We start from the raw sequence: 14609 nt of genomic DNA on the forward strand, positions 1-14609 counted from the left end.
TCAGATCTCAAATTTAAGTCTTGTTTGTACAGCAGAGTCTTCCTCACTGAGACACCAATGAATGGGTAGATTGGGTGCAAAACCAACTCCGGTGTGGACTGAGCCCACTCGGGCAAGTCTGAGGATTAGAAACAGCACAGAGAGCAGAAGGGCACTTACGGTTGGCACAGCTTGATTAGGTCCTGGTCAGTGGTGCCTGGTGGGAGGCCTCGAATGTACAGGTTCGTTTTACTCAACTGTTCCCCGCTGCTGTTGTTGCTGCTGTTGTTGCTGCTGCTGTTTGTGCTGGGGCTGGGAGGAGCCATGGGGTGGGGAGCTGGTGCATAGGACTGCTGGAAACAGAAAAGGCTGTTACTGGAAAAACAAAGCCAGCACCTATTCACAGGCCAGCAGAGCAACTTGAAAGCAATGCAAGCTTCTCTGCCTCTCCAATGCACACATGCACACACATATTTCTATTACTACTCTGTGTACTGCTGAGAACATCATTTGCTTTCTCCCCCCTCTGGCCCTGCATTTTGGATCAGCATAAGTTAGCCATAAATGGGTCAAAAGAAAAAGTTCTCAGGCGCTCCTGACAGTAGCATATGCCTTCTGGGTTTATCCACTGTGATGTTCCTTAGACCTGTGAAGTGGCATGTTACCTCCCTCCCCAATAAAGGACTCCTGGCCCTAAAGCTCTGCCCCTAGCTCACCTTTAACAGCCAAACATCTTTGGTCTGTCTCTACTCCTTGTTTCTTCCTTTTCTCCAAAGAAACTTCATATTGTTTTCCTCACCACTACTCTCCAGTACAATTCCTGACACATAGAAATCACTCTGTAAATAGTGATTCTATGAATGAACAAATGAATGAATCTATCTTCTCTCTTTCCCCCATTCCCAAATCTGTTTCTTCCTGGTGAATGTCCTTTGTTTGCAAAACTGAGCCACCATTCTCTCCCTACAGTCAAGATCTCCTTTAAAATAGTCTAATCCAGGATCTCAGCCTAGGCATTAGTGACAACTTGGACGGGATAATTTTTTGTTGTGTTGGGGGGGACCTGTTCATTGTAGGATAGTAGCAGCGTCTTTGGCCTTTACCCACCAGATTCTAGTAGCACCCATCCCTCAGTTGTGACAACCAAAAATGTCTCAACCCACTTCCCAGTGTCCCCTGGGGGGAAAATCCCTCCCCCCAACAGAGAACCACCCCTCTAACCTGTCACACTATTTTATGGTAAAATGGAAATGAAAAAATGACCCCTAGTAACTTGGAATATACAATGTGAGGGTCTTTATAATTATACATGCCAGATCTAGTAGATATATTACTCATTATACTTTATATCTTCTTCATACAGGTATATCTTCAAAAGTTGTAAAATTATACTGGCTGTTTGAGTTGAGTCCCTGCTGTGTTTGTTATTAGCTGTTTGACCTTTGGATGGTGGCTTAGCCTCTCTGAGATTCAACATTCTCATTAATAGGAGGAGGACAAAAACAGTACTCTTCTATGGCATAGGGTCTTTACAAAAACTCAATGAGCTAATGCAAACAGAATGGTTCCTGGAAATTAATAAGCGTACAATAAATGTTAGCAACAACAAAAATGTAAGAAGAATAATAATGATAATATTTGTGGTTCATGTTTGTCTTGCCAGCGATATTAGTCTATATAGCTATCCTAGATATTCTCAACCATAAGCCAGAATGTAACCTAACCGTACAACAAGCACATTCATCCAGATTCCAGTGGGGAAATTTTTGGCCAAGAGTTAACCTGAAGACTCATTATCAGTTTTATCAGGAGTGAGAGGTGCGTACTTATCAAATAGCAAGTAGGTGCTTAATAAATACTTAGGTTGCATCATGTACAATAAAAACTGAACACAGCACTTAGCCCATAAAGACAAGAGGCCAAGTTTTAGCAGTATCCAGCCTTGCTTCTTGCGCTAATAGTCTGTTTTATATCTTTCAGGATTTCACATTTGCCCCAGTGCATATTTCGGACAACGCCTCTTAGATGTAGTACATCAAAATGCAACTCATTATATCTACTCTCTCTTCTCCCAATCCCCTACACGAGCCACCCATTACAATGACCCATTACACCCATTACAATTACCATTACACCACCCCCTGTCTTTTGGTGATGCTGTCATTCTTCCAGCCTCCATGCTGGAAATGTTGGTGTTACTTTCATCTGTTTCCTAATCCTAAATCTCAAAATACAGTCAGCCACTGGAATCTCTCAGAGGTTTCTAGAATCATCCTTTCCTCTGAATTTCCAGTTTTTCCAGGCCAGGGTCTGAACCACCTCATAGGTAAAGGGCTTCAAGCTTCCTATGTGAACTCCTTTCCCTCATGCTGTCCTCTTATTAACTGGAGGAGGTGCGGGGAGGAAACAACAAGCCAAATAGTCAAACGCAAACACAAACTGGTCAAGAGTGTATTGGGCAGTTTGCTTAAGGAATGGGGAGGTGAGAGAGCAGATATGACGGCAGCCAAACCTGGGGCCTCCAACTCCCTTCTTTGAAATAAACATTTTCTCCAACCATTTCTCTAGTATTACTTAGTTTATTAGCAACAATTTTAATGCAGAATTGTTAAGTGAGTTACACAGGAGAATACTTTCTGTTCCCAATATTTGGATAAAATGACATACATTTATTGCCTTTTGGAATTTAATAACTGCATAATGTTTCCTGGTTTGCATGACAAACTACTCCTTCTTGACCTAAGAATTCAGTTTTGCTCCTCAGACACCCCCTAACACTTATGCTCGACCTCTTTACAAGCCTTGCACTTAGTAGGTCTTCCATACCTCCTTGCCGAAGCAGCATCCTGGGCCCTCTATCTCACCACGGGGACAGGTGGGATTTATCTTTTACTTCCCTTATGTGCCTTATGATCTTAAATTTCCCAGGGCTTTTGTAAAGCTGTTTGTTACCACTTTCACCTCCCCTCTCTCCAAATTCTTTGAATTCCATTCCGTACTCAGGCTTCTTTTAAAATGAGGCTTTGTTTAAAGCAGTTTTTCCCATTGCGTAGCCTTTAAAACCATTAGGGAACCAGAAAAATGACTCCAGCTTTACATATCACAAATCTGATGGACCAGTTCAGACTGAGCCCTTGGCTGATCAAATAAGAAAGCACCAACTACAGGAGGATCAATATATATTTACTTAATTTTTCCCACCAGGGGTGTTTGCGAGCATTTCCATAGCCAGAGCACCATTTAGTAAATTGCATGGTACCTAAAACAATACGGGTGCCCTCCAAAGGGCCCAGTGTATTCACTGGGAAAAAATTAAACAAAGCAGTCAAAAGCAAATCAAAGCTGGGATGAATATAGGGAACTTGTGTGCATGGAAATGAGGTACGTAATTTATAAACAGGAGTGGAAGCACCAGACTCCTGAGGAGAAAGGATGTATTTCAAAAGCCCTTTGAAAAAAATACAGAGTCAAGGTGGTTTTCTATGTCATATTCTTGTTTGTGAGTTCTAGAAATTTTGTTGAAAGAGGGAGACTTTCTCAGTGTTATGGAACCAATCAATCCACAGATTTTAAAATCCAGTGCCGGCACTCCTGCTAATCCTTAATATTTTCATTTATCTGTTGATAATTCACTGAATGATTCAGGTAGCAGTCTGCATTGTAAATCATTCTTTGGTTTTAAGAATTATAAATTCCTTCCTCTCCACCCATTTTCAAAATACACATCCTTTAATCAACAAAACATTGGCAGAAGCTTCCCGGAATGTCTGACAAATGCACAGGCTTAAACGAATTAATTTGTGAAAAGCAAAAGCGATTTTGTATGCTCTGGCTGCCAAAGACAAATGACCAAACTACAGCATCTTAAAAAAACAAAGAAAAAGGAGCATCAATAATCTTAGGGTTAATGGGTCACAGCAGCCACTTTCCTGATTAAAAGTGGCTCTGATTCCTTTCTCAATTCTCTGTCTTTAGACGGATTTAGAATTTTACCATTCATTAGCTTTGAAATCATTTTAGGAACCAAGAAAGAAATATTAAAATGTTAGTAAAAAAAATTATTTTCCTTCAGATAAAGTTGACTTTGCTATATTGCTCAAAGCGATATTTTGTAAATCCTATTTAGGAGTGGTGAGGACTTACGGTCTGGGGTTACTGAACACTGTAACACTGCTATAACAGGGCAGGGCGGGGTGCTATGAATTTGCAGTGTCAGCTTGGTTAGAACCAGAAGATTTTCAGAAGAGGGCGTTTGGATGGCACTCTGATTGAAGGATGGAGACAGAGGACTTCTCGCGAAGCTGTGTAGGCTTGGCAAGTGTGCAGATTTCTCTTAGATGTGTATTGATGGTGGCATTGCTAGGAGGGTCTGTTAGGGGTTATGGGATGGAGGCTAAAGCCCTCTTAACCACATGCTGGGGCTGCTAAATCAGCAGATCAGTACCAGTGTCCTCTTTAGGAAATTAAATAAAATGACTTGGCATCCATTTTGGAAGACGTTATTCTTAAAATAACGATTGTAATAATTATAGGTAACATTTGTTGTGTGCCTGCTAAGCATTTTATGTATATTCATAACACCCCAACAACGCAAATAATATTCTCAGTTTACAAATGAGAAAACTGAGGTACAGAAAGGGCAAATGACCTTCTCAAGGTCACACGGCTAAAGCCTCAATTTGAGCCCAGGGAGTCTGACTCTTGAAGCCATGCAGTCCCCCACAACATGAAAGAACTTCACTCCTTACTGATATGGGCACCAATAAACTCAAACGGCTTCCTTGTAGTCAACTGTGGAGGATGACACTGGCAAAGCTCTGGTGCATCCAAGTATAAGGGAGAAGAAAAGAATGATGATGATAAACAGCACGCAGTCAAAATGAAAGTTAACAAGCCCTTTCCCTCTATCAGAATTTAAATGAAGTTCATCTTAAAATTTAATTTCGAAGGGGAAGTGACCATAAGAACCAAGCGTGTTATGAGTTTTTCAAATAATGTCAAACAAGTGGGTTCATTTGTCAAGATTCATGGTTTGTTATTTAATAACAGGAAAATGAACTGGCTTGTAGATCATCCTAAACAGCTGATTCATTTAGCGTGCTTTGTTAATATGTCCCATTTTTCAAGTTTGAAAAGTGAATCAACCAAGTCCTCCTACATTCTTATAAAATGTGTGGTTTGTGTGTGTAGGTCTGGAGGGAGTCTCCCGTTTTTACCAACTACATCTTTTGGAAGTAGATGTGAGATGGATGTGAGTTGTTTTTCTGTTTGTTTGTTTGTTTTCCTGTTTGTTTTAATAGAAAGCATTTGGTACACCCATTAGTGTTGTTCACACATCAGTAGGGTAAAGTAAGTCATTAAAAGTCATCTTTTATACAATGTCAAACTATATTCAATGAACACTTGTCTGAAGGTGGGGTTGTAATATACATACACAAGCCAGATAATTTTAACCAGGGTTCTCAATCTTGGCACCACTGACAATCTGGACAGGATAATTCTTTGTTGTAAGGGGCTGTCCTGTGCATTGCAGGATGTTCAACAGCACCCCTGTACTCTACCACTAGACGTCAGTTGCACAACCCTCCCTTCAACTTGTGGCAACCAAAAATGTCCCCAGATTGCCAAATGTCCCCTCGGGGGGTAAAATCACCCCTGGTTGAGAATCACTGTTTTAAACAGATCCATTCCCTCTCCTTGAAGGGCCAATACAGTACCCCTCATGGAACCATGATACCAACTCAATGGCCTAAAACCTACTTCACTGAAAAACCCCACCACTTACCCAAAGTTCAACTTCTTACCCCCAAATGTTTATGACGTTCACCTCCCCAAGCCTCCATCCGCTGTAACTAAGATGTCAGTATGGCACATTTAACTTGCAGCAGACTAGGTCTGAAACATACTTTTCCCTGTCATTGAAAACATAACCCTTTTACAAAGATAATTTTAAACATTTTTTGCATGCAATTCTCCTTGGCTAGGAATCACAGGGCCTTGATGCCAAACTGCAGTCAATTCTATTCCCAGCATCTGGTTGCTGGCAGGATCCTGAAGCAGTTGGTCTGGTGGTTTTGGAGTAGCCTTGGACTCCATCACACAGCAGTCTGTCCTGCTGACGGTCTCCTCAATTTGTTTTTATTCATCTCCAGTGCAACAGAATTTGTACTCTTTTATCCACTCAAGGGTAAAGCCCTGGATAAAGTCTCCCATGGGACTGACATGCCAACTCTATTACTATCCAAAAATGAATATAAACCACATTCCCGTCTTAAATCATGCATTATTTAGCTTGCACGTAAACATGCAATCCATTGCTTGGTGGATAATGCTGCTGCAGGCTATTGGATTCCTCTCCCAGATAGTGTGATTTCCACATAACCTTGCTTCTGCAGATCTCTCCTCTAGTGTGAACACAACATGAGAGAGTGGACGTGGCAAGAGCCATGGCAGTCACTGGAGTGTCTAAAATAGCCTCAAATGAGGGTGAATATGAATATTGTCCATGCAAGCAATAATAAATGCAGCTAAATTAATATCTAAGGCAAGGCATGCAATTTTAGCCATACTGTCATGAACCACCTACATTACAGCTTTGCAATTTTATGCTAGGCCATTGCCTCTCCATTATCCAGACTATGACGATAGAAAACAATTGCTTCAATTACGCCATTTCTAATAGAGTTTGGTGAAAATCTGCCCTACTTCTCTTTTCCTACCCACAGATCAGATATGGAAATGAGCAATAAAGGACAAAACTCCTCACAAAAGGCAATCATTTGTATATTCTCTGTCAACTGATCTAGGTAACAGATGCTGTCAACAGTGGTAACATGGTACTCGTGAGCTCCAGACTGCCCACTGAGAATTCCGCTCTGCCACTAACTAGACACTTAAAGCTCTAGTCATGAGTAAGAGAGGGATTATGATTGTCTCACCTAAAGGACTCTGAGTGGCTTTAATATATAAATTCAATGTAAAATATTTAGCACAGTGCTTGGCATAGAGTTATTACTCAATAAATATTTTTTTTGGTCTTAGCATTTGCATCAACATCATCACGAGGCAGGTCCTTAAAATGAACATCGCTGTCTCAGTCCTAGTTGGAGTAATTTACCTTTAAGGGGTGTTACAGGAGTCAATCACTTATTTTTTATTTTTTTAAGCATGGGAGCCACTATTCTTGAGATGAAACTATGTCATTAGAACTATAGTTTGCCATTTTCATCAAGAACCAAAAAGCAATAACAAAACAGTGATGAAACAACCACTGTGAGTAGAATGGCTAATTCGTTTTAAGGTATTCACAAATCACTACCAAGGTTTTATTAAAATTCTGTTAGGATGAGATTCACTTTTGCTCTAAATATTAGTTTTTTAAAACCTCAGCAGATTGCATAATCACACATTGCTCTGTGCTATTTACAAATAGGCTTAATCTAAAGTCATTGAATTCCATTCAGAAGCTTAAATATTAAAGGCCATTTTAAAATTCATGGTACTTGGAAACACAAGTCAAGTAGTTACTATTCATTTCAAGCACCTATAAACCAATTTCATTAACAAACTCACAAGCTAGAGAAGAGTGGCTACTATAAATGATGCCAATGGCCTTTAATAAAGATTGCTCGATTCTCCAAATACCAATGACATCTGGTCTTTGCCTCAACTCTTCTTTTATTTTGGCCAACTCTTGATTTCTTTAAGGAAAGATAAACAAAATTAAAACGTGCTTCAACATTTGAGGTGCTTACGGCATTAATTTAAAAAGTCAAGTCTACACTTTGAAAATAACCCAAACAGTTCATGATTCTAATATTGATAATGATTAGTTCCTCCTGCAAAAAATGATCCATGATTGGTTCCCTAGGTGGAGATTACAACATCCACTACACTATAAGAGTGATTGTTACAATTCCCCAGAAATACTAAAATTGACTGTAATCCCTATATGGGACCTCTGTTCTGTTTGTCTGGGAAATACTTCAGAGATCAACTCAAATGTCCGTTTATAGGATGGGCTAGAATCACTGGGAAAAGAGTGAAAATGTAGGACTGGTTATCATCAACTGTTCACGGAGATCACTGGGAGAGCCCATGGTAAGCATCTTAATGTAGAATGCAATCAGAGATAAAGAGGAGCTCTTGTGAAGAAGAGAACAATTACCTTTGAGTCACATTCTTGTGCCTTACATGTTTACTTAAATTTTCAGTTTAGTTTTTTCCTCATCTCTATTTTTTAATCCTTTCTTATTTTTTAAAATATTCTGTTTAACAGTTCAATACTCTTTGTTTCCCTAAAATAACAATTAGTAATATTGCCAGCAGTTAATTCCCCTAGCTTTATTATGTATGCTGTCCTAAACAGAATGGAGACCAATAGATGTAACTTAAATGGCACCACTATAAGATATGTTGACATGGTATTTTACTGCAACTAAATGAACACTTTCAAAGCGTTCTTCTTCAGTCATGAAAACAGATATAATGAGCATTTGTCCACTCAATTGATTAATTTTATATTAATCAATTATGTTACTGATTTGGTTACCGATAGCTAATGAGTGATAGAAATAAAGCATTTTGTTTTAAACCATGTATAAAAGAATCACTATCAATAGTGGAAAGCTAATCAGAGTACCAAATGATACAAAGCTTTTTGGATACACCAGATGATTTTGCCCAATTAAATCAGAACTTTGTTTTTCTGAAAGCAAATCTATGTTGACTCAGGAGTAATGCAATAATAGCATAAATAACATGGACAATCAAACATAACTCCCTTATCTAGACTTTCATCCCACCTCCACAATGTCTCTCCAACCCATATCTAATCCCGTTTCTTCTGTTTCCCAGGGCTCATTCACCTTTCATGCCACATTGTAGCCAGATCTGCATCTATATTTTATCTTCTTCCTCCCACCTGGAATGCCTGGGCTGCATTCCTATATCTTATTCTAGGGTGATTCTAAATTTTATCGTACAAACTGGGACACATTTGAGAGCAAAAGAGGGAGACATTAATAATTATATCAGGACACAAGGTATAAATTGAGACTGTCCAAGGCAAATTGGAATATATGATCACCCTAAATTACTTTCTATTTATCTAAATCTCACACATTCCTCTAGGATTACTTAAAACTCTACCCCATTTCATGGCATTTTCCTTTTATTACTTTACACGTATTTCATTTTCATATCTTCTCAGTTTCTACATCATTTAAGTCTACAAAACGTTATAAAGTACTTAACAAGAATAACAATGGCTAACGGTTATTGAGCATATATTATATGCCACACACTGTCCTACAAGCTTTGTATTCATTGACTGACTTAACGATCTCCGAACTTTGGGAGGTAGGTACTATGATTATCCCCATATTGAGGATGAGAATATTGAGACTCAGGGAGGTTAAATGACTTTTCAAGGTTGTTCAGCTTCTCTGCAACATATAGGACCTGAAGCTCGGCAGTCTTCACTCCAGTTAATTCCAGATTTAAATCTAGATACGAGCTGCCCAATACAGTAGCCATTAGTTACATGTAGCTATTTACATTTAAATATAATTAATTAAAATAAAAAATTTAGTTCCTCAGTCACACTAGCAACATTTCAAATGTTCAAAATCATGTGGCAATTAACTGCTATATTGGATAGGCAGACATAGAACGTTTCCATCACCGCAGAAAGTTCTATTGCACGGTGCTGACATAGATCATTCTTACAGTTTCAAGGCATCGTCTCCGACACCTACTACAGTACCTAACTGTGCTGAGCAAAATCATGGTCACAGTTTCTAAGCTATTATTCATAGTTATTGGGGTTTTTTAAGTGCAATTAACCTCCCTCCAGTATAGACCATATTTAAGTTTTTTCTCCCTCATGAGTGGATCTAGGTTTTAGCATACACAATCTCTTTTTCAGTTGATACCTCCCCTGACCAAAAGTGGACATTATTAAGAGAGATTTCCAAGAAGTGAAATACAGTCGGTGAGGAGAACAAGACGTATTTTATTTGTTTTTAACCAATAACCAAAGTTTCATCTATATCGTAAAACTGCTAAAGATCAAGACAAGACAGTCTCTGAGATAAAGTGCTGGTGCAGAATCAACGTCTCTGTCATTGGCAGACAAGTTTCCCGCCTGGGAAGAAAGCTCTGCATTTTCAAAACGGCATCATCTACTTTACCTGCACAGCCCCAGGGAAGAGCACTTCTCCTCCCCATGTCATATGCCATTCTACCAACCTCATCTCTGTCTAAACTGGACCAAGGCAGAAAAGGAGAATGCTTTCTTACAATGAACCACCAGGGCAATTCCGCAAATTCATAAACAAGAACCTATATTCCATGACATAAAATAGTTGTGTTGTTTTATTAGCCAATGCATTCATATTTTATTGATGTAGCAAAATTAAATGTGAACAGAACTCACACTTTGAAAGTCCCAAATCTAAGAAATTTAGACTATAAAACACAATAATTTCCTCCAGAAGACAATGTTAGAGCACAGATCAAAAATGCGACAGCAATTAATATGTGCAAAATAATTGCTTCATTATAAAAATTGGAAGGAGCACTTTCACAGATAATTTTCTGTGAATATATTTTCAAAATTTATTATGTTTTGGACCATAAGATGAAATTAATTATAAGAATAAATTAATGTTCAAGTTCAAGAAAAAATGATCTGATAATAAAATGAATATTAGACATTTTATATTGTTCTTAAATTTATTATAATTTTTAAATCAGAAATGAGATATTTACACATTCAAACTTCTACATTTCATAATTATAAACCTCTATGAGGACTTCTTCTTTCAGTATATTTTAAGTCAATCTGCCTTGTACCTAAGAGAATTTCCAAAATAGTATAGACACACCCAATTTCTGGTGCATCTCCTTTGTTGCATGATCGCTGGAGATTCTCTCCACCCAATGATACTTCTCCATAATCAAGAGAACAAACTCTCCCCAATAATAAGACAGCACTGGTTTTCTTTCTCCAAATTACTCTTGTCCTTTTTAAATAAGTGATTGAAGCTTCAAAGACTGGCAAATAAAGGGTATTTTTTGCCCATGATTGGTAGACTCTCTGAAAGCTCAAGAAGAGGAAGTGCTATTGTCATAGCATAGCAACTATGAGCACAGATCCTGAAGCCACCCACCCAGGTTCAGATCCTGCTTTAACGCTTATTGTCTATATACGACCTTGGGCAAATTATCTGCCCACGTCTGCCTCAGTCTCCTCATCTGTAAAACTGGGGCCAATAACTACCTCAGAAAGTTGTTAAACATTTCAAACGAGTGATTATGTGTAGAGCACTGAGAATAAAACCTGGAATACAATAAGCACTCTACAGGAGCTCCTTCTTATTATTACATAAATCCTAAGGCATTTTTACAATACCCATTGTTGTCATGAACAATAATGTTCTAGAAAAATTGGGTGCGCCTGGTTGAAAATCTTACAACACAAAGTAAAAAGTCCACTGATGGTAGTCAAACTGAAATTCTATCTAAATTGTAAATCAAGAAATGTCATTCTTCAATGAGACATTAGGCTCGATTAGTACCAGTTTAGCTACTGATACTAATTGTCTTCAGATAAACTGATGACAAGACCCTCAGAAGAATTTTTTAAGACAAATGTAAACATTTACAAGGGAAGTCATTCTCAGAAAACACAAATCCCGGGAAAATATCTATACATTGTGAAAGTACTCATTAAAATATGACATATCTTATTGCCAGTGAAAAAAGCTTATCGGTTAAAGATACACTAATTACTAAACGTCCATGCACTTAACTAAAAGGACTTTTATATACAGAAAACAATCTATACCAATTTCACAGCTTCTAACTCTAAAACTGATTAGGTTTTTAAAAATGGTTGTCCTGCAAGGATACTTTGTGGGTAAACAATTGCTTAAGTTGTGTATTTCAGTTTAATTATCTCCCTAATTTCTAAAAGGTTGTATGATATGTGCCCTAGGGTAGTTGTAGCAAATAGTTTATGGTAGGAAAATGAGATAGTCATACATTTATACATTCCAAAGTACTTACTATACATCTCCAATATTCCAGAGAATGATTTTGTTTTGCCTTGTTTTGCTTGGGTTTGGAGAATCCTATGTGTAACTTGGCAAGCAGAGATAACAGCCCTTTCGAAAGCCTAATCACGAAAAGAGCTTTCTAAGAGTGGCCATTCTTGTGCTTCCCCAAAAGAAGCCTCAGTGCTCGCTCTATTCAGTAGAAGGCAAACTGGCTGAAGTGGGGATCCAAACAGGTAACTAACTCTGAATTAGGACTATGGTTGTATTCCAGATCTCTAAGGAAAAAAACCAAAGGCAAAACAAAACCCTGATGGATAGCTTTGCTGATTCTTTTCATGTAAATACTCCTATATGGCTGATTTTAACCTACTAACAGTTTAACCACCGGCTCACAACATTTCTGATAATTTAGCAATCAGCTCTCACAAGTGGCCAGCTTCCACACCCTACTTATTCACAAAATGCATGTGACCACAGGTGAAATGCTGCTCAACGGTCCAACATCCCGGAAAACAGAAACAGAGGAAAGGGTCTATTTGCATGTGTAGTAAAGAAGCAGCTGGGAATAGCCTGGGAAGACAGAATAAGAGTTTCTTGGTGGCCCTATCTCAAATGCTAGGACCAGAGGGCACCATAAGAGAACGTATGGGCAGAAGGATGGGCAGAGCGATTTAGGAAATTTTCATGCTCTAACGGAGGAACATTGTAGGAAACATAAGAATTTCTTGTAGAAAGATGAGACTCAAAGAGAAGCTCCCTGTTCATTAGCCAACAGAGAACTCCTTAAAAAGAAAATATCTTTATGTCATCATTCCTTGCTGTACAAAGTCTCAGGGCCTACTTTAAACTCTTTGAAGGCAGACCATTAACACTGTGAATTTGATCACATCTAAGTAGAATCAAAACAGGGACAACCAAACATAAAGAGCTAAACGATGGCAGCATCTATCACCAAAGCAAAAAGTATAGCATTAACTACTGGAGTAATGATACAAGCTGCCTCCTTGAAATCATAATATCAGTAGTTTTTAAGTATTCCTTAACTCAGGAAATGGGTCTAATTAACAGCTTGTGATATTAAACATTTTAATAAGGCAGCTTACATACTAACTTACATATATAATATAAAACACTTACATGTGTATCACATTACCCCTTCTACTTATCACCCACCATCATGCAGAACCCAAAGCTTTGGCTGATAATGAGTAAGCAACTTGTTCAAGTTTACAAAACAAGTACAGTGTAGCAAAGCAGCCTAGAATTACAGCTTCTCAGTTTTGTAAATAGAGTAAAATATTTCTTTTCTATAGATAGACTTCCTGAAGCTGCTAGCTCTAAGAATTTCTGTCCAGAATTTTGACTTGGGGGAGGGCTATAATTAGAGAAAAGTTATATTATACCAAGGAAAGACCGAAGGCTTCCAATTCTCAGATAACCAATAAAAACATTGATCTGTGCTACAACACGTGCAAAACAGAACATATAATTAGAATTCATCATGCAAACTGAACAGTAATATATAAAACTAAATATTATTATGAGAAAATATTTTAAAAGATAAAACATAACCAGTGACAATTATTCCTTTCAATCCAAAAGCGATAAAAATAGAGGTACAGTTCAAGCAGGTGAAGTTAGCATAGACTAATCAGCACACATAATCAGAGGATAGAAAGCAAATGAAACATAAATAGAGAAATGTGATATGTGCCAAAATGTAGCCTATACTTACGTCGAGTAAAGTATAAAGGAAAAGACTGCCTGCGTCCAATGCTAATTCTTATGAGAATGTCTGTTTCTTTTATGGTAAGCTATGCGCTTCGTAATAAAGAAAAACATATTTTACTATGCAGAGTGATCATTTTAAGTATCAGAATGAATAGAACCGTGGAATGGACAAGTTTTATAACTAGAGTTCTCAAAGACGACAAATAGAATTTATCTGATTGCTTTTTCTTGTGGTTTGCAGAGATCAGAGAAAATTAGTAATAATAGAGATAAAAATAAAAGGAGAGAAGAGACTTAACGGCATAGAATTTTTTCTACCAGGCTGGTGACTTTTTCTCAAATGAGTTATGGTCTATCAGTAGACTCATATTTAAGACATCTTTTGGCACAGGAATATTTTTTATCCAGTGTAAACAGGTATCCACTGGTATTATGTTCTGACGTCAGCAGAGGAAAGTAAAGATTCCTGCAGTGTAGACTACCCCACAGTGGGAGAACTCGTTCTTAATGCCCAAAGCTCCCAGTTTAGGCATACAGAAGCAAGAGATCCTAGCACACCCACCAGTGGCCAAGAAGCATTGTTTGGAGAATTATAATATTCCACAATGTTGAGTGTCCGCTCACCTTGAGGCTGCCTGTGCTATGTGCAAAGGCAGCTTTCCTTTTATTTATTTGGATTCCACTAGTCATTAATTTCAATCAGTACTAAGGCTTCTGGCAAGGCTGGTTGGTGTCATATGTCAGTAATCTGAGAAAGACAGACATATACACCTGTAATCTTGGCCACGAGTATCTATTGTGGACACAATCTACAACTGTGTGCCAGGACACAGATAA

At 38.1% G+C, this 14609-nt stretch overlaps 1 protein-coding gene across 10 annotated transcripts in view; it reads right to left on the minus strand.

Moving 5' to 3' along the window:
- The window catches only part of RBMS3 (RNA binding motif single stranded interacting protein 3), a 1256175-nt gene that overhangs the window by 504336 nt on the left and 737230 nt on the right, over positions 1-14609 (minus strand). For 7 of the 10 annotated variants that reach the window (XM_070575924.1, XM_070575920.1, XM_070575927.1 and 4 more), the window contains one exon: positions 160-332. In XM_070575924.1, the coding sequence (XP_070432025.1) occupies positions 160-332 (173 nt within the window). The remainder of the gene's footprint in view (positions 1-159; positions 333-14609) is intronic. The other 3 variants (XM_070575925.1, XM_070575921.1, XM_008541933.2) reach the window with 1 other exon arrangement.

The sequence above is a fragment of the Equus przewalskii genome, chromosome 15 (assembly GCF_037783145.1).
Source record: "Equus przewalskii isolate Varuska chromosome 15, EquPr2, whole genome shotgun sequence".
Taxonomy (NCBI): domain Eukaryota; kingdom Metazoa; phylum Chordata; class Mammalia; order Perissodactyla; family Equidae; genus Equus; species Equus przewalskii.